Source organism: Poecilia latipinna, unplaced genomic scaffold (genome assembly GCF_001443285.1).
Source record: "Poecilia latipinna isolate Pla-1442-1.1 unplaced genomic scaffold, P_latipinna-1.0 Scaffold1026, whole genome shotgun sequence".
NCBI lineage: Eukaryota > Metazoa > Chordata > Actinopteri > Cyprinodontiformes > Poeciliidae > Poecilia > Poecilia latipinna.
The window spans coordinates 143,229-162,801 of NW_015113642.1; the positions used below are offsets into that span (position 1 = coordinate 143,229).

The following is a 19,573-nucleotide window of genomic DNA, read 5'->3' on the forward strand; positions in this document are numbered from 1 at the left end:
TGCATTGACAGATTATTACACATAACAAAACCTTTTTCCTTTATCACAAGAGAAATAATCTGCAAATGGAATAAAAGCTTTTTCACCAATATTAAGGAATTATTGACATAAAACAAGCTACTGTATCGTGCCGAAAAGTTGCTTGTTAGCTAGTTTTGCCTTTTTTTAAGTGTAAGAGATTGAGAGATTTTTGCACTAGAGACTAGATTAAAAATACTTGGTAAGATTTTGTGTTTTTGCAGCGTTCGAAAAACATCAGTAAAATAAAAGTGGTAGTGTTATGTAATATGACTACATACCTCTGAATGTTTGAGAAATCCTTTAATCTCCATGGCAACCGTTCAACAGTGGACCTAGCCCCGCCTACAAGGACGCAGCCCCGCCTCAGAGCTGCAGTTTCCAGGCTTCCAACTCCACAACTCAGCTCCTTCAGACTAGCCAGCAGCAATTAGCAAACGCCAGGCTGAACTGTAAACGCTGAACTCATTATAGGAGCTACTTCTCAGTAAAAACATTATTAAAGGGTTAATACAGGAGCAATGTGATGACTTCCTGAAGACAGAGTTTCAGAAAGAGCAGGAGTTTCTTAAAGAGACAGAGTCCTAATTTCTAGATGTTGAATTTTGCAGTCAAATTTCTTTTACATTTTCATAGATCTACAGCATTTTTACAACAACTGAAGGTAACATAGTTACTTGATTGTGTCTAGAAAACACGTACTACTCCTTTAAGAGACGATAAAGACTGGATACCCTCGCCGCTTGACAAGATGATGGAGCTGCTTGGCAGGCCGCTGTCAGCCTGTGATTAATCTACCGCCGTGTGCGTCTAATTAGCGCCCCTCCGACTTCCTCGGCGTCCGCCGCACAGACGCTCTGACCCACGCCGGAAGCTCGGCGCAAATTAAAGCCCTGTAAATATTTGCTTTTAACTGTTGCAGACACATTGTTTCCAATTTTACGCTTCATTGGTCCGCAACCCCAACATCCCTTCCTTCGCTCAGAAACACACTTGTAGAATCTCACTTTCGGCTTTGCTGCCTGCGTCCGCTCGGTGAATCCGCTGACAGCTCCTCCTCCGTCTAGACCGCCTTCTGTCCGTCCCATTGTGCCTCTTCTGTAGCTGGCAGTCTATCAGCCCATTGTCTCCACCGTCACACCAGTCTGGTTTAATATAGACTGAATGGAGTCTGAGGAAGGAGAGTCAACAATGGACAATGCATGGAGACAGACACACGGTTGGCTTGCAGGGATGCTGCAGCACAGAGGAAATGTTAGCTTTTTTTTTTGGCTTCTGATGCAATAAAGTTGCAGGGATGGGGTGAATGCAGGCTCTACATTTGACCTACATACCTGCACATGAACATTCATCAAACAGACATCAAACCTGCAGCTGGATCTCTTAATAAAACAAGCATGTACTGCTTGTCCTGTAGCTGTTTATAGAGCGGTGACGCTTCACCTCTAGAGTCTGAAGGTCAGTTCATACAAACGGGTAACTTCAAGTTGCTTTAGGGTGTTTTCACACAGTAGGTCAAAGGCTGCAACATTTGTTACATTTTCAGTGTGGTTCTCTTTCACACTGCACTATGTCAAACAAACAATCTAGATGAAAAACCTGTTCCCCTCCTCACCTGTGGGGGCGCTGCACCAAGAACTACTGAAGGAAACGACACGGAGCGCAACTTCCTTCGCCATGAATGTAAACAAAAATGGAGTGGCGTCAGATTTTAGTAGCAGTAGGATTTCTTGTTTTTTCTCTTTCTAGCACTAGACTCATGTTTGTTTTGGTTGTATTTTCCCAGAATACCCTGCGCTAAAGTCCACTTTCTGCTTTTGAGGCGGTCTCCGGTCCGCTTGGCGTTCGCATTTGCATTCAAACGGCGTCAGAATTCACTTCAGCCGAATAGAAACCGCGGTTTGCAGACGGACCAGAGTTTACTTTTTGCACCATAAAACAACTCAGTGCACAGAAAAAAATCAGGTATGATTTGGATTTTAATTTTAATTTCCCATGTGTCACATTTATTTTGCATTTATTTACCTTTTGTCTGTTGAGGTAAAAGTCTGTCACCATTTGAAAATCAGAAAAGTGAGCATAAAATGAGGAAAACAAACCGTAAGACAAAAACTGAGGGATGATGGATCCAGAAACATTCAAATAGCCGCTGCACTGTTTGTTTTGTTATTTTATAAGTGCTTTGACCTTTGCCAGAGAAAACCAAATCTGTATTTTCTGTGAAGGTTACTCTCAGGCCAGAAAAATAGAAAGGAAAAAAAAAAAGCAGCTTTTACTATTTTCTGAGCAAATCCTGGACGCCCTGCAGAGCCGCCATGGAGAGCAGTAAAAACCAGAACAGCTGTCGGTAACTGATAGCAGATTACACAGATATGGAGAGAGTTTATCTCTGTGGCTTTGGAAATAAAAATATAGCAGTGCTGCTTTCCTCTGAAATTTAATAAAAGTTGTGAAACCGTGTTGGAATATTTTACGATATTCGGAAAAGCGAGGGAGCTCTGCAGCGTACATGCAAATATTCGAAGCGTTGCTTTCATTTCAGCGCATGTCCTCCCTTCAGCTTTGGATCTGTTAAGCTCTGCTCTGACTTTAATAACTTCTGTCTCAGGCTGACACACGCAGGGCGATAAATAATAGGAGAAAAAAGCCCGAGATTGACAGCAGCCTGAGCAAACACTGACCTGGCCGCCGGCTCTTTTCTACTCACAGCCCACACAGAAGCTGTCAGCTGGATGGAAAACATACAAACACAAGTCTGCCAAACACGGACAATAATGGAGCATCTGCTGAGATCAAACGGATTCTTTTTACCGCGCCGCCGTTGTTGAATCGCTTGTCGTCGACCCGACTTTAACCTCAGAGTTACTTTGCTCTCAGGACGCCACAAATCATGTCACAAAGCTGCAGACTGTCAGTAAATCCCACATTTTTACAGATTTGTAATTAAAAAGAGGCACAGATTGTTCCTTTTCCATGTGATGCTGGCTTTAACTCTCATCCTGTCAGCCTGTTTACTTTACATCAGGGTGTTAAAACAAATTTTCATTTTGGGTCGTATCGTGAATCTGAATGTTCTTAAAGGGCCGGTTGCATTGGTAAAAACCCATTTAGATGTTAAAATATCAATGGATAGCTGTTTGTTTCAGCTCTCAATAAGTGTCTTAAAATTAAACAATACTGAACATCTTTTTACACTGATTTTGATTGTTTTGTATTTTTTGCATTCAAAATCACAGATTTTGTGGTGCTAATTTAGAAATAGCACCACAATGTATGATGTTAAATCTGAATTTTTATTACTCACTGTATCGATCATGGACTATAATTTGACATGAGAGAGTCTGAGGCACTAGTGACTTAAACAAAATGTTTTTGACCAATTTTGAGAAAAAATTGCAGTAAAATCAGGAAAAATGTGGGTATTTGTTGATTTTGTGTGAATTTTATAGGTTTGTGAAAAACCTGGAGAGACTTATTGATGTGATTTGGAGTCTGGCGGCTCACATTAAAAGCTCTGGTGGACTAGATCTGAGTTTGACACTGAATGTGTTTTTACTAGTCAGGTAGAGGCTGGAAACAATTACAGCGGGGATTATTGCAGCTGCTGGATTTGGACCGTTCCTAGCAAGCCTCGCAGCCAAAATGTGATGGATGTGATTGTGATGCTAATTTCACCAAAGAAATAAAACGTTCCAGCCAAGAATAGGTTAAGGTAACATCTGAAATCGAGGCTTGCAGGTGTTTTGTTTTGGCTCGATCCTCCAGCCAAGGATCCGACAACGGTTGGCTCCAACTTACTCAACCCAGCAGCTGCAAGCCACATTCAGGAGAGAGCTTTTACATCTGGTTTATTTGTGATTATATCAGACAAGGACTCAGGATCCAAACACTGATTTCATTTATTATTACTATTTAAGGGTAAAATTGTAGTTTTCGAAATCAACCTGGCGTAAAACTGAAAAAATAGAAAGTTCTGACCACATTAGCCGCAGTAGCTGCTCATACAGCCTTCAAATAGTCGCCTCCGAACACACAGCAAGTCAAACTCTGAAGACGATGAGCAGCAGCAGAAAATGACGACGGTTAATGTGGTTTTATCGAGCAAAGCATTTTAAAGGGGACCTATTATGCAAAATTCACATTTTTCAGATTTTTGTACTTTCATTTGGGACTCAACCATTTCTAAAAACAGCCAAAGAGCTTAAAAAAACCTCCAAAATGGTCAAATATCTTTAATCTATAAGCTACCTTAGCCTCTCAAATATTAAATCACAATATTATTTTTTTTTTTGGAATAATACTGCTCTTAAAATCAGCCTAAGAGCTTAAAAAAATTATGTTTTTTGGTGTCTGGAAAACAAGTGTTTCAAAAACCTCCACTGCCTGTCACCTAGCAACCCAAGCAGAGCTCCAACATGTTTGGCCAGTTGGTTTTACCATTCGTTGTATGCGCTGTACAATGGCTGCTGGAAAAGACAAACGTTTTGTTGTTGACACATTGCCCCGAACCCACTTGATGCATTCTTGTTAGTTGTGCAGAAGACTCAACTTCTGCTTTTCAAAGATTTACAGTTGCATGTATAATATAAAGTATAAAAATAAACCAATAAATCAAAAACACAATGAAAGGAACAATTAACACAACACATAAAAAATAAACAAATGCTAAAAAAAGAAGCCATAACAACACAGAAAACAGAAACACCCGAATATTCGAGCATTTTACCTTTGAAAGAGGAGTTCTGAATGTTGTCTGAACTTTACCTTGTTTTTATATGTAATGCATAAAAGTAGAAACAGCAGAAATCAAACATTTTCTAATTCCTGAGTCAACAAACCATCTTAATCAAAACATTTAATTTCTTTAGATACACAGAAGAGGCATAATCTCAATAATCCTAACTAATAATGCTCCCAAAGTGGGTTAAGCTTGTTTTCACGTTACATAACAAAGCTGCCCTGCCTTGTGCCCGTCTTTAATGACAACAACAGTGAGACTGATGCTAAAAACTCCTTGTAATTTTCATGCTACTGGATAAGAGCTGAGACCCAGAACCTTCCACCTTTCCGCCTCTCTTGGCAGCAACATCAAAAGTCTAACATCAGGCTTGAAGTTGCAATCTGAACAAGTAATAAATCTTGCAACATTTTCTCTGCTGAGACTTGTTGTAATTAATGAGGGAGAAAATTGTTCACACATGTGCGGACGAGGGCGACATTAAAAATAGAAGACCCGCAAAACGAAATTTAATTGTCTGTGCAGCAAATTTCACACTTCTTAAATAGTTTCTGCAGCCAGACGACAAATTTTTAAGACTTTAATTGTTTTGCTCTGGTTGATGATCTGTTCAGGATTGCTTTTTTTCCACCCCTGTTATGCAGGCTTTGTGGTTAGTAAGATTGTTTCTCACTCTTTATGGTCTCTTGTAAGTTTCTTGCTGTTTCTAATTGCAGCAGAAACAGAAACAGTGTTGCTGCAAAGACAGATTAGTTTAGTTATAATCTAATATAATAATAATAAGCAGAGTCTTGGGGCGGGGGAAGCTGAAAAGAGAAGAAAGTTAAATGGTTCTAGGAGAACATTAAAGGTGATTCAGCAGAAGAGTTTCAAAACTCAGTTACAGATTCTTACTTCCTTAAGAAATCATCTATACTTAATATTTTTGGGGGAATTTACAGAATATTCAGGTCAGGTTTGTACGATCTGTCACAGAAAGGAGTGACTTTAAGCTTCTGTGTTGAAAATGAAAAACAATTTTGGAAGCAGGACTCTAAACAAAGAAAATTTAGAAATCTAAAATGTACAAATCCAGTCACAAAGTGGCTTCCAGGTAATAATAATGCTCTGCTTTTTTTTTTTTTTTTTTTTTTTTTTTTTCCCCAAAACAAACCCCCCCCCCCCCCCAAAAAAAAAATTAAAGTAATTAAAAATGTATGTACTGCCTCAAGCCTGATTGGCAATTTGGAGCATTTTTGAGGTATTTTAATCTATTCTTTCCTTCAGGTTAGAGGAAAAGGTTACACTAAGGGAATATTCATAAACTGAGATTATATTATGTAATCTGTCCCACTGATTTAATTTAATATAAGAAAACAGATTTGGAACTTACTTTTAATTTATTAAATTCATATCATCATCAGGCAGATATTACATAATGAAATTGTGTATGGATATGGAGGACCAAAACTGACAAAACTAAAAATGAAAGTAGAATGTAGATATAAATGTTTTGTCTTTCCTTTTCTTTACGCATGCATTTTTGTCAAGAAAGATATTATATTTTGCATTTTCCACACGTTTACGAAAAAGAAAAAAACATTTTCTTGAAAAAAAAATACATGCTTGAGGAAAATGCAAATGAAAATATATACATCTCTTGATGAAAGTGTGTTTAAGAAAGAGGAAAAATAAAATATCTATATTTCTGCTGTTATTTTTAACTACGTCAGGTTTGGTTCTCCATATATGCAGAATGGTACACTTTAAAATAGTCCTTGCACTGCAAAAACACAAAATCCCAGACTGGAACTAGTACTTTTTTAAAAATTGATATTCAGGAATTATTACTTAAAATAATCTCCTGTATTTTACTGAAAAGCTGTAAGTTAGTTTTGTCTTATTTAAAACTTACTAAGATGTTTTCACCAGAAACTATAAAATAATTAGTAAGATTTTGTGGTTTTACAGTGACAAAAACGTTTATCTGTCAGAACTGATGGAGATGAAATTAATCGATTTCAGTCGAAGACCAGCTGATTGGTCCAGCACTACTGAAGATGACCGTAAATAACTAATCTTGGTCGTCATTCTCGGCGTTTGGGGAATATTTCCGGCAGCAGTAATCAAAAACCGTCTGGCGATGACGACCGGTGACAGAATCCGATAATTGCTCTCACAGAGGTGGGACATTCGTGATCGATCTGTGTGGAGTCCCAGCCCAATAGTTTGTCGTGTTGTGATCAAAATCCATAATTAGTTTTCTTCTGATGGTGTCTGGCCACCTTTGTGCCTCAGATAGTTGCCCTTACATGTCACTGAAATTAAACTCCAACCTTTCATAGTCTGGACTTTTTTTTAATAAACTCCCAACTGGAGGGAGAAATTTTGACTTTAATTTATGGAGTTGCAGATTTTCTGTATAACGTTCTGTATCACCATCAATCATCAATGTCTTTTATTGGCATTTTATGTGCAAAGGAAATACAAGTATTTAATAATTGGGATATGTGCAACTTATGATGCACATTTCTATTAACACATTTACCATAATATGCATTTTTCCCCTTTTTTCTGGCCTTGGTGATCTTTTTTGCAGTAGATCAGACAGGAAATGGGTAGAGAGAGAAAGTTAGAAGACATGGAGCAAACTCAAAATCTCATAAAATATTTATGGTCTAGTTTCAAGTGAGTCAGACAAAACTAACTTATAATTGTTCAGAAAAACTTAGGAGTTTGTTTAAAGTCAATAATTCCTTAATATTTATGAAAAAGTATGAGGTCCACTGGCAGATTATTTCACTTACAATCAGATATTGCTTTCATGTAACAAAGTTAAATAAACATACTTTTTCATCAGTATTAAAGGGGCTGTATTATGTTAAATTCACATTTTGCACGTATTTATATTTCCATTTTGGTTTCTACTGCTTATAAAAACAGCCTAAGCACTGAAAAAAATCACTCAGCCAATTTCTTGGCAATAAATTAACATTTGGTCTGAAAAACAAACAAGCATCTCAAAATCCTCCATAATGTAACATCACAAATCAACAGGCCTGTAACCTAGCAACGTAAGCAAGGCCCAGCCCCGTAACCTAGCAACCTAAGCAAGGCCCAGCCCTGTAACCTAGCAACGTAAGCAAGGCCCAGCCCCGTAACCTAGCAACGTAAGCAAGGCCCAGCCCCGTAACCTAGCAACCTAAGCTGAGTTCTGGGATATTGGTCAGCAGGTTTTATAAGAAAGTGTTCCATTATTGCTGTGTTTCTTATTTTGATTACATTAGATTTGTTACTTTAGTTCAGTCCTTTCTCAGTGATTCTAGTAAGTTTGTTTATTCCTTGTGTAGGAAAATTAATCTAATAATAATCTAGTTCTCCTGTTGTGTTCTCCCTCGCCCCCTGTGCCATTACTTTATTAGTTCCACGGATTATTCTGCTGTTTTTGTTTGCCTCTGGTTCCCTGTAATTTTTATTTTTCCTCATTATTACATTCAACATAGTTCATGCTCCCAGCACCTATCTACATTTTGGGTCCACCAACCAACACGTCATAGACAGAAAGCACAACACTAGCAGATTATTTCACTTACAACAATACATTTTTTCCCAGGTTATCATTGTAAAAATCAGGAAGGAATTATTGATTTAAAACAAGTAACTTTTTAAACCTCTGGAATCTCAAAAATGTTGTTTTGGCCTTAATTTTGAAATAAAACAATAAATTTTCTCATGTAACTTGTGTGAAGGGCCCTCTTTACTTCCTGCCTGCGCTGCTGCAGGGAAACGCCTATCTCAAACTTGTAAAAAACAAAATGAATAAAATACTTTGACAAGTATAGCTAAAATATTCTCTGTATATGTTCTTCTACTGATGTATAATAAGAATTTTATCCCTGCATTCATGTAAACAGAGCAACATTGTTTCCGTTAGCATACCACACAGAAGGCGCTATGATAGGTGTCAAATGTTTGGCTGTTAGCTCTTTTTATCTTGCTTTTTTTTCCCATGCATCTTAAACGTATTATATATGTGCAAGGATTGAAATACATGCAGTTAGTTTGCAGGAAGAAATTTGGGGTTTAAGCAAGTTAATCACATTGATTTTTCCAAATAAAACCACTGAAGTGTTTGGTTGTAACTAAGCTGAAGGAGTATAAATACTCAGCGAACAAAACCAGCATGCACAGGTTTAGCAGTGAAACTCAGTCGCTGAAGCGAGTCCTATTTCTGGAGAAAATATCTGCAGTAAAATAGGTCTCTATCATTTTCTTTGTTTTATTCCCAGTGACACAGACGTATAAAAGCCTTTACCAACGGTAAAGAGGCTGATAAAGACGTGAAAAACTGTAGAGTGGCTCTTATAAAGTTCTCCCTTTAGATTTTGAATCCCGAAATAAGAGGAGGTGGGTGAAGGAAGTGGGGTTTATTGTTCAGTCTTCGGCTGAGCGACCTGTGCGGTCTGCCTGCCTCTCTAACCCCGCTGGGAGGTTGAGGAAAACGTTCTGCTTCCGACATGAATCATGGATGAGTGTGTGCGGGTCCGTGTGTGTGCAAGAGTGCCGAGTGTATGAAGGCTGCTCTATTTTTGGGGGTAGGCCCGTTCCTTTAAAGCTGTTTTTGAGAGTATGATGCAAAAACACAAAATCTTACCAAGTAGTGTTGGTCTAGTTTCTATTGCAAATATCTCAGTATACTTGAAGTAAGACTAAACTAACTTACAAGTGAACTAATCTGCCAGTAGAAGTTTTCCATTCATTTAAAAGGGGTTGTATTATGCAAAATTCACCTTTTGCCTGTTTTTGTAATTTTTTGGGGTATATACTGTTTCTGGGCGAGGCCTCACCTGGGTTGCCAGGTGACGGGCTGAGGATTTGTAACATCACATTCTGGAGGTTTTTTGAAACGCTCCTTTTCCAGACACCAAAACACATTCATTTATTGCCAAAAAAATATATTTTCAGTTACCTAGCAACCTAAGCAGAGTTCAAACATGTTTGGTCTGCTGAACCAAAGTGTTTTGTTGTTGACTTACCATCCAGAAACCACTTGCTGCGTTTGTGTTGGTTGTGCAGGAGGCTCCACTTCTGCTTTTCAAAGATGTAAGGTTGTATAATTATGCATCTGTTTGAAGTCATTTTTATGTGTGAGTGCAAATGTTGAGTTAGAGGGGTGTGGCCAGCAGCTAATTATTTGGATTTAAAGTGACAAAGGTTCTAAATCAGCTCAAAATAGGTAAAATCTCATTATTTTTAGAATGATTATGTGCAAAGAAAGCAATGTTTTGCTTTTCCCATAGAAGCAAAATATGTTAAGAAATTATTGATTTAAGACAAGCTCCTATCTTCCTGAAAAGTTGCTTATAAGTTAACTTTTTAGTAGAAACTAGACCGAAGATACATGTTTTAAGTGTTGCAGGGTATGACAGTGAAATATCAGCCACATTCCCGTTTTCATACCGTTTGTTGCCTCAGCATCACCTTCTCCTCTCCCTCTCTGCTTCATCAATCACTTAAGCTCTCCCACGGCTCACGGCAAAGCTGGACCAATTAAACCTTCTAATTGAGCCAATTAGCAATTAAACACTCAGATGCACCCAGAAACTCTGCAGGTCCTTCCAGGAAAGCTGGAGTCTGCCAGCGTCTTGGCTTCTCACCAGAGATGCTCGCTCAGAAGAAGAGGAGTGCTCTGCTGCCCACTCAGGCTGGAGGTGTGATGTTTAAGAGCGAGCGCTTCCACAGCAGCCTCCCGTGGAAGTGGGACTATTAGCGTCCACTTCCCGACACTCTCCAGTCCTCGTGTTGCCTTTCCTGAAGGGTCTCCGCTGACCTGAGAGAAGCTTTTTCATTACCAAGACCTGTCTCCTCTCCATCTGCATTTTCACCTTTCATCTGCCGTTTGTCGCCCTCTTTTTTTTTTCCCCATCTCTGCCTCTCGGCCTTGCCGTCTCTTTTATGTATGAATGTGTCTGAGTTTCTGTCGGCGAGGGGGCTCGGCTCAAAGCAGGCCAGCCTCTAGACTCTCGGCGGTTTAATTAGAGCGTGCATTGTGCTGCCCTGCTTCTCTGAGAGCATATATGTACATCCACACACACAGAGAAAGAGAGAAAGGGAGCGTGGGCAGCACAACAAAGTCCGCACTGAGGAGAACAAAGGCAGGCTGCGTCGTATTTTCACTGCACCAGAAAGAGACAATGAGCAATTAAAGACGCCGTAGTTTGCGTCACAATTATAACAACCTCAGAGAATCCATACGTTTCCGCGGATTTTCTCCCCTCAAAGATCTTGTTGTACATAAACTTTATTGCTACATGAAGGAGCCGCGCTCGTTTTATCTCCTCATCAGTCTATAGACTCCAATTATCTGCTGTCTCGCCTCAGGACATCTAACCCTCATACTTTCTCCTCCGGATGGCTTTATTGGCGTTGTTGAGGTAGAGGGAAAGAAAAAAAACGAGAGAGACAACAAAAACGCAGAAGTGCTTCAGCTGGAGCATTAACTCAGTTAATGATGGCCTTAAAATGGATAATTATAGTGATCAAGAGGGAGAGTGTGTAAAAGAGAGGAAGGTGAATTAAAAAAAGAGCTAATTATTTTGTTTTCCTGTGTGTTTCCGTGTGTGTTTTGGTTTGCATGTGTGCTGCATCATAGCCTACCTGCTGACAGTTTGTATCTGGAAAATAAACTAGTTCAGTTCAATCAAGTTTACTAAAGCTTTAAATTAAGTCAAGGAGTCGCAAAACCGTATAACGACAAAATGAGCAACATTTTGAGCTTATACATAAAGACATATAAGCTCAACAACAAAGATATTTATTGTTTTTCATCTGCTATTTAGGTTATTAAACTATCAGATTACTGCAAAGCGCTGATATAACAATCAATTAATCAAAAATGCATTAATGTCCCGGCTTTGAAATACATAAATGTTTGATCATAGTTGAACTTCTAAACATTCTGGATTAAGTTCACAGCATGAAGCAGGAAATGATTCTTGTTTGTTCGTCATATTTCATCAGAAAAGAAATTTATATCAGTATTTCCTCTTTATCTGTTTAATCCTCTCTTACTCCCCTCACAAACACAATGAGTGAAGTGAATGGATGAAGTCCAGATGCATTATTTTATTCACATAAATTCCTTTTCCATTGTCAAACAGCAAAATTAATCTGGTTTATTTGTTTTTATTCCATCTACAAAAGTCAGTTTGTCTATAATCCTGAAAATCATCACAAACACCCACAAATTCTTCCAACCTTCTCTGAATCTGCTGGCCTGTTTTAATAGTCCAGGCAGAAATGATGAACCTTAATAAGCATCAATACAAACATTGGAAACCATTTTTCCAGAAGTTAAAATCTTCGGTCTTGACCAGAGTCGGAGGAAGTGGTTCGGTTTTGAAGCCAGAAATCTGATTCACATGCGATGAAGACAATATGGAGCAGAAGATTAGGGTGATGGCAAAGAGGCACTCCAACCTCATCAGCAGAAAGGTTTTTCCACTGATCGGTGAGAAAGCCATGAATATTTTCTCTCATGGTATATTTTATTAAATGTAAATGAAAACATCTTCCCCAAATTGAATTATTTTCATCTTTTGAGAGATTCCTGCCTGAGAAACCTTGTGTTGGTCAGCAAAATAACAGACTTTGAGGTTTGGCACTACAACGTGACAAAATGTGGAAAAGCTCTTTTTAGCGGATTGACCCGACCTGGACGGTCCAGTTCGGTAGTGTCATGTTCTGCTGGTGTAATCTCTACCGTGCCTCGTCCTTTTATTGATCCGGTTCTGTTACGCGAGGATTTGAACATTTCCACTTCAGATTACATGAATGGTTGTGCTACTACGAGTGGGCTCTCATTCATCTGTGGGTCAGTTAAGGCTTACCAAAAGCATCTGACTTCTGTCTGCGCTCGGCCAGAAAAATGCCCCGCCTCTTTTAAGCTGCTTATCGGAGCACATTATTGACCTTTGACCTTACTGGGCAGTGAAAGGATCGCCCTAATCTCCAGCCTCTGCTCTCCGTCCCTTCATCTCTACTGTACTTTATCTGCAAAGGCAAACCCCAAAGCCTCCAGGAAATTAATAACCGCAAAAAAAAAAAAAAAAAAAATCCAGGAATCATCAGCAGCCGAGTCGTTAGTGGAGGACGGGCGACGTGGCTCTGGACGGCGTCGGCTCCCCGTGGAGATTTGCGTGTAATATGGAGGAGTGAGCGGCCATGTTAAACACAGATCAACCAGGGAGGATTTGGCCCCCGTACAGGTCACACCAGCTTAGGACGGACATGTCCAGATCCTGGTTCAGCAGCACAATATGGCAGATATGTGGATTTAAAGCATCACAAAGTGCTGATTATGGACAAAATAAAGACGTGCACTGTATGGGTTTTTTCTCTGATAGTGAAATAAACTGGGTGGAAATAAATCCTCTAATAATGTGTTTTATATGGATTCTTTCATCTAAATGTACATTTGAAATTTAAGATGAATCTGGTCAGAAAGCAAAAGTTTGGAAGATATTTTCTTTAATTGAGATGAACATATATACAGAAATATGTATTATTATTATTATTATTATTATTATTATTATCTTTTTTTAACTGTAGTGGGAGCCATTTAGTCTTGAAAAATTACCCCCTCCCTTCTATAATTAATACAATCAATGTTATCATATATTTTTTCTTAAACAATAATTGTAGAAAGTGCTTAGTGTAACAAAATGAGTAAAATTGTTGCTTTAACTTATGAACCCAAAAGCAAATAAATCAAGCACAGTTTTAGTTTCAGTTCTTGTTGGACATAAAAACTAGATTATCAGTTAAATAAAGAATAATAAGTATGTTTAAATTAAAACACAAGCTTAAATCAGGCTGATTTTTGTCTAACTTTGACAGGTCATGCACTAAAAAATAAACTTTATCTCCAACTTAAAAAAATCAAGCTAATTTGTTACATGCAAGCGAATTAAGTTTACCAGACTTAATTAATTTATGTGTGTTCAACCAAATAAATGTAATATATTTACTTTGATTATTAGTAACAAATGAACTATTTTTTCTTTTAGTTGCATCGCTTGTTTTCTTTTTCCAGTGCAGGTGTTTGAATGAGGTTTTTAACGAAAATGGACAAGAACGACTTAATGAGGCGTCAGCAATGTGTGCTTCAGATCTTAAGCTAACCGAACGGACAGATGAATCGACTCGCCATGCTTGACTTCTCTGGTTTAAAACGATGATTGATATTGAATTACTGCCGTTTTCTTCAGATTCTGGTGGAATAAGAGCTTCATCCCTCACGGTATCCAGGAGGCATCTGTCTTATGGGGGCTACTCTGATGTTCTTAAGCGTATAAATGAAGATATTTCCGTCTAAATCCAAGCTAACACTAAAATGTGTCTATAATGGGTAATCTCCACATTGAATGGGGCAGCATAATAAAGTGAGAAATGAGACGTTTTAAAGGTTGTAAAAAATGGATGTCAACTGATCCTCAACATGTTAATCTCCATGATAAATGTTCCCTTTTGCTTGATCTGCTTAGTGCCGTCTCCAGATTTAGAAAGTCTTTTGGTTTCATAGCGTTTTTCCTCAGTTAAAATGAAAAAAAAAACTGAATATATTTTAGTTTAATCGGTAATTTAAAGGGCAGTTTTATGTAAAATTGACTTTTTTGAGCTTTATATCATGTTACCTAATCAAAAACATACTTGGAGTTTTGCTTTCATTCTTCCATGAATGCTTGAGAAAACCTTTAATCGCCATGGCAACCATTCAGCTGTGCAAAACACCTGGGTGGACCTAGCCCCGCCTTCGAGACGCAGCTCCTCCTCTGAGCTGCAGTTTTCAAGCTTCTGAGCAGCTCCTTCAGACTAGCCAGCAGCAATTAGCAAACACCTGGTGAATCCTCTGCATCAGCTGAGATCATTATGTGAGCTACGCCTTAGTGAAACACCGGTAAAAATGTCTTTAAAGGGTTAACAGAGAAGACATGTCGTGATGACTTCCTGAAGGCGGAGTTTTAGAAAGAGCAGGAGCTTTTAAAGAGACAGAGGCCCAATATGAAGGTGTTAAATTACAAAGTCAAACTTCTTCCAAGTCATATTTGATATGTAGTATTTTTATAGCAACTGAAGTTAATATGGTGCTATAAAATGACACTGTGTGCCTGGAAAACACTCTTATCTGCTTTTCTTCCTCCCGTTCCTCTGTCTCACTCTGCAGAGTCCTTCATCAACCCAATTATCTGGCCAACGGGAGAAGGACAGGCATGGAACGCAACAGAACCATGCCTGGAGAAGTGTTTTGGATCGCCTCTAATCGGTTTCACCACTGACCTGGATCTCACACCGAGGGCCGAAGCAACGTCTTACCTTCTGCCTGGCGCTGGTTGAAGAGTCCGTCTGATTTTGGTGTTTTATCTTGTTATGGTTTTCCCTCCTCACCGCCGGACCGAGCTGACAGAACAGACTAGAAGCAGGTGGCTGAGCCCTTTGACTCCAGCCATGAACAACCTTCCACTACCTCTGAGTAAACGGAGTCGGCGGGGTTTGTTGCCCAGGACCAGACCCTTCAGCTTCGTGACAGACTGCTGCCTCATGACGGTGCTGAGCCTCGTCTTGTTTTTCAGCCTGGCCTCTTGCCAGAGAATGGACCCGTCGAAGCATCCCATAGTCAGCACCAACTACGGCAAGCTGAGAGGCGTCAAGAAGGACCTGAACAATGAGATTTTAGGCCCGGTGGAGCAGTACCTTGGAGTTCCCTACGCCACGGCGCCCATCGGAGACCGGCGGTTCCAGCCGCCGGAGGCGCCGGGGTCCTGGCAGGAGATCCGCAACGCCACCCAGTTTGCCCCCGTTTGCCCTCAGAACGTCCACGGCGTTCTGCCGGAGATTATGCTTCCGGTTTGGTTCACGGATAACCTGGACGTGGCGGCGGGATACATCCAGAACCAGAGCGAGGATTGCCTCTACCTCAACATCTACGTGCCCACAGAGGACGGTAAGTTGGCTCTGAGACGTGACGGCGTTGGTGGAGAAAAGAACAAATGGGTTTGTGTTACTGAGCGTTTATGCTCTGGTTCTTGTGTCTGTGCCTTTCAAGCTTTCCAATCTTACAAAATTCTTCTAGATACACAAGGAAATACATTTTCATCATCAATTTTTTGGTAGAGAAAGCAGACCTCTCTCTCTTTTTTGGTCTGGAAGATTTTGTTTGTTCAAAACTCATTTGTAGACGAGACATTTTCAGACTTTAAAGGTAGAATATGAACATCAGAAGGCATTATTACCACCTATTGGTAAACGTGGCATCAATATAAATCAAATCAATATAAAGGTGATCACAGTGCTAATGCTAATGCTAATGCTGCATCTGGACAGTAACTGTCCAGATAAACGTTTTTAGCATTTCCTGCCACTTATGTTTGGAGTTTGAATGAAAAAGCTGCTCAAATGAAAAGAAACAGGTAAAAATTGCACAATTTTTGTTTTTTTAAGTGCATGCTTAAAATGGAAAACAAAAAAAAAGTTCAGTTTCAGATCTTCTAAAATGTCCCAATAATTTTTGTGACTTCTACTTTTTTCTGTGACTTTCTACTTTTTTCTGTGACTTTCTACTTTTAAGGGGATGCAGGTAAGGTGACAGATTAACCGAAGTCTAATTCTGCACTTGCTGCACACTGTCAGTCAGCTGGCTGAGGGAAGTTTTTCTCATTTTAAGAAGAGCAAATGTTGGTTTTTCACTGTGAAAAACAAAAGTGTTCCTGCTTGTCAAAATTAACTGATTTCTGTCTAACGGTGTGTTTAATCAGAAATCATAAGAGCTACGGCAAACAGAGATTCTGGTTGATTTCTGGTCTTTGTTTTTCTACAGCTTTACTTGATTTACATATTTCATATTATTCCAATTTCTCTTTAAGGGTTGTGATATAAGATCATTCTGCAAAATGTATTTTTATGCCATTTCTGGCATGAGAAATCATCAATAATTCATGCTGGCTGCACAGGCAGCATGTCTGTGTGCATTTTGAGAAGCAGGCTTTTAAATAAAGTCAAAATGTCTCCATGACGACTTCCACAAAGAAAATGTTTGTTGTCTTGCTGGAGTTCAGGTTTGGTGAAAGATTGTATTTTTGAGTTTCTTACTTGCTGGCCATCTGTGAGGATTCAAACAGAAAATAATCTGAAAAGTCTTAACATTCAAGTTCTGTAAAACTTCAGTTGTCCTTATATTTTATTTAACTTTTTCTTGACTATTTGTTTAAGAAGATAATAAGTAGGCAGTCTTTTAAAACAGGCCGCTTGTTCTCTAAATGTTCGTTTCATATCAGCATTTTTGATAAATCAGGATAGTCTTTTAGTTTTTGTTTAGTTTTATTTGAATTTTAATACAACAGCATTAAAAAAAGAAAAGACTGCATAGTTAAACTAAAAATAAAAGGAAAAACAGAATACAAAGCAACTTATTTCCACATTTAAGAAATTAGATGAGCTGAAGCTGGAATATCTGACTGACCTTAAATCAGATGTGCTTATATTTTACTCAAAATATATATTAATTTCTGCTCAAATAAATCTACATGTTTTTAACAAAAGCTTTTATTGTGTTTTTGAGTAGATGATAAATTCAGAAGCGTTTAACTATTAATACGTCTCATGCGATAGACACAAACGTTGAGTTTTAGTTTGCTGGTTACCCACGTCAGACATGTTTGAGGAATCCTCCAGCCACTAGATGGCAGCAAAGTGTTTAATTACTGGTATGTGTGGAATATGCATCAACAGGCATTAGGTTTTATTAAGAAAGTGATTAGAGGCAAATTTTCAAATAAGAGGTTAAGGTAATTCAATGTTTAATATTTTTTCTAGAATTTTTGTCATTTCTAAAATGAGATCCATTACATATTTGTTATTTAGACCCAAAGCTACAATTTGTTTTTGAGTTTTCAGAAACCCTGTAGTTTATTTACACAAATCCAGTAAATATCTGGATCACAGCTGCAATTGCAGAATAAAGATATTTTTTAAGAACCAATCCTTTTCAGTGTTGACAGAATCATTAGAGATTCCTTTATCGCTGCTTTGTTTTCAGTATTTCCTCTTATATTCCAGCAGAAAGTCTGTGTTTTGCTTTTTTTTAATGTGTTTTAAAAACAGAAGGAGATTGTTTTACACAGTTTGACAGGAAGTTGCTGGAGTCTTAATTTCCCTAATCCAATCCCAGGACAAAACTCATCATAACATCGCTTACAGGAGCTGCTTTGTTGGGAAGATATTCAGCAAAGAAACACACCAGTAGCTCTGATATTCCTTTTCTTTTACCTCGCCTATTAATTATTTGCATTCCTCTTGCCTTTTTCAAACAGTTGTACTCTATTTATGCACAATATCACTTCTTCCAGTGAGTCCTAACCAAATTTTATTGCAAAAACAGAAAAACACAAATGATAAATCACAAACAAAATCAGTGCAGTTGTGTTTTTACTTATGAGATGTGATAAGCGTTGTTCTGAGACTCTTAATCTGCTTTGGTTCTGTTGGAGGGCGTCTGAAATAAGCTGATGACTGAATAATAGCTCGTCTGACTCCTCTGGAGTCTGCAGGTGATTTATGAGAAAAAATATTTGACTTTTATCTCGGTTTTTTGTGGCATGAACCCTTTTTTTTTGCTGATTCTGTGGAGATTTCTGTTTGCCTAGCCACAACTCGCAGTGAAAGCAATAAAAACGAAAAATATTTCTTTTTCTTCAGTGGAACCGATAAGAAGTCTCCCAGCTTCCATCAGCGCTCCATCTTGCAGCGCAGCGTGTTTGATAACATGTTAGGATTTTGATGCTTCTTCTTTATCTCCTGTATGAGCTACACAAAGCTTTCTGTAAGTCTGCAGGAGTCCTGCTGCAGATTTTACAGGCTGAACATGCAGCGTTTGACCTGAGAGTCAATTTTACGAAGGAAATATTCTGTCAAATATCGTTTATTGCAGAGAGTTATACAAACAGAAATACAAAAAAAAAATAACTGATTCTGTTTTCCTTCTGCCAGGTTATTGTCTGTTATACCCTAAAAAAAACCTTTTCTTTTCTATTTCTTGGGCGCTCCGCCCCTCTGTAAAGCCGCCCTGGGTGACTGCCATATCAAAACATTTCTCTGTTTGTATACATTTTTCTGTGCAAGCCAAACCCAAGGTGTTGTGTCTCTACACATCTCTAGTCGTGTTTTCATTACAGATGTGCGCCAAGTAAAACTGTGGTGGCATCATCATGCTGGGGGAAGTTTTTGATCCGCAGGAATACAACATGAAGCTTGTAGCTAAAATACATCTGCTATTCAGACGTTTATCTGGGGTGGATGTTTATTTTCACACAGGGCAACAAAGTTAAACACTCAGCCAGAACGACACTGCAAAAACACAAAATCTTACCAAGTGTTGTTAGTTTCTAGTGCAAATGAAGACAAAACTGGTTTACAAGTAACTTTTCTGAAAGATAAAGGGTCTTGTTTTAATTGACTAATTCCTTAATTTAGTTATAATGAGTGAAAAAGTACTCATTATAAGTAAAATAATCTGAACCAAAGCAGAATTTGTACTTTTAAAAAAATCTATTTTAAAGGGGCTGTATTATGTGTTTTTGAGTTTTACTGCAAAATCAAGTAACTATATTAACTTCAGTTGTTACAAAAATGCTAAATATATCAAATATGACTTAAAACAATTTTGACTTTGTCATTTAATGCCTTGAAATTGAGCTTCTGTCTCCATAAAATCTCCTGCTCTTTCTAAAACTCATGAAATCGCTCCTCTATCAACCCTTTAACAAGTTTTTTTTTTTTTTTTTT

The 19,573-nt window shown here is 38.4% G+C and overlaps 1 protein-coding gene across 4 annotated transcripts in view; it reads left to right on the top strand.

The window, feature by feature from the left end:
- The window catches only part of nlgn2a (neuroligin 2a), a 145,971-nt gene that overhangs the window by 85,716 nt on the left and 40,682 nt on the right, over positions 1-19,573 (top strand). For 3 of the 4 annotated variants that reach the window (XM_015051044.1, XM_015051042.1, XM_015051043.1), the window contains exon 3: positions 14,961-15,737. In XM_015051044.1, the coding sequence (XP_014906530.1) occupies positions 15,164-15,737 (574 nt within the window). In that variant the 5' untranslated portion in view covers positions 14,961-15,163. Of the gene's footprint in view, positions 1-14,960; positions 15,750-16,253; positions 16,265-19,573 lie in introns of all 4 variants that reach the window. The other variant, XM_015051046.1, reaches the window with a different exon arrangement.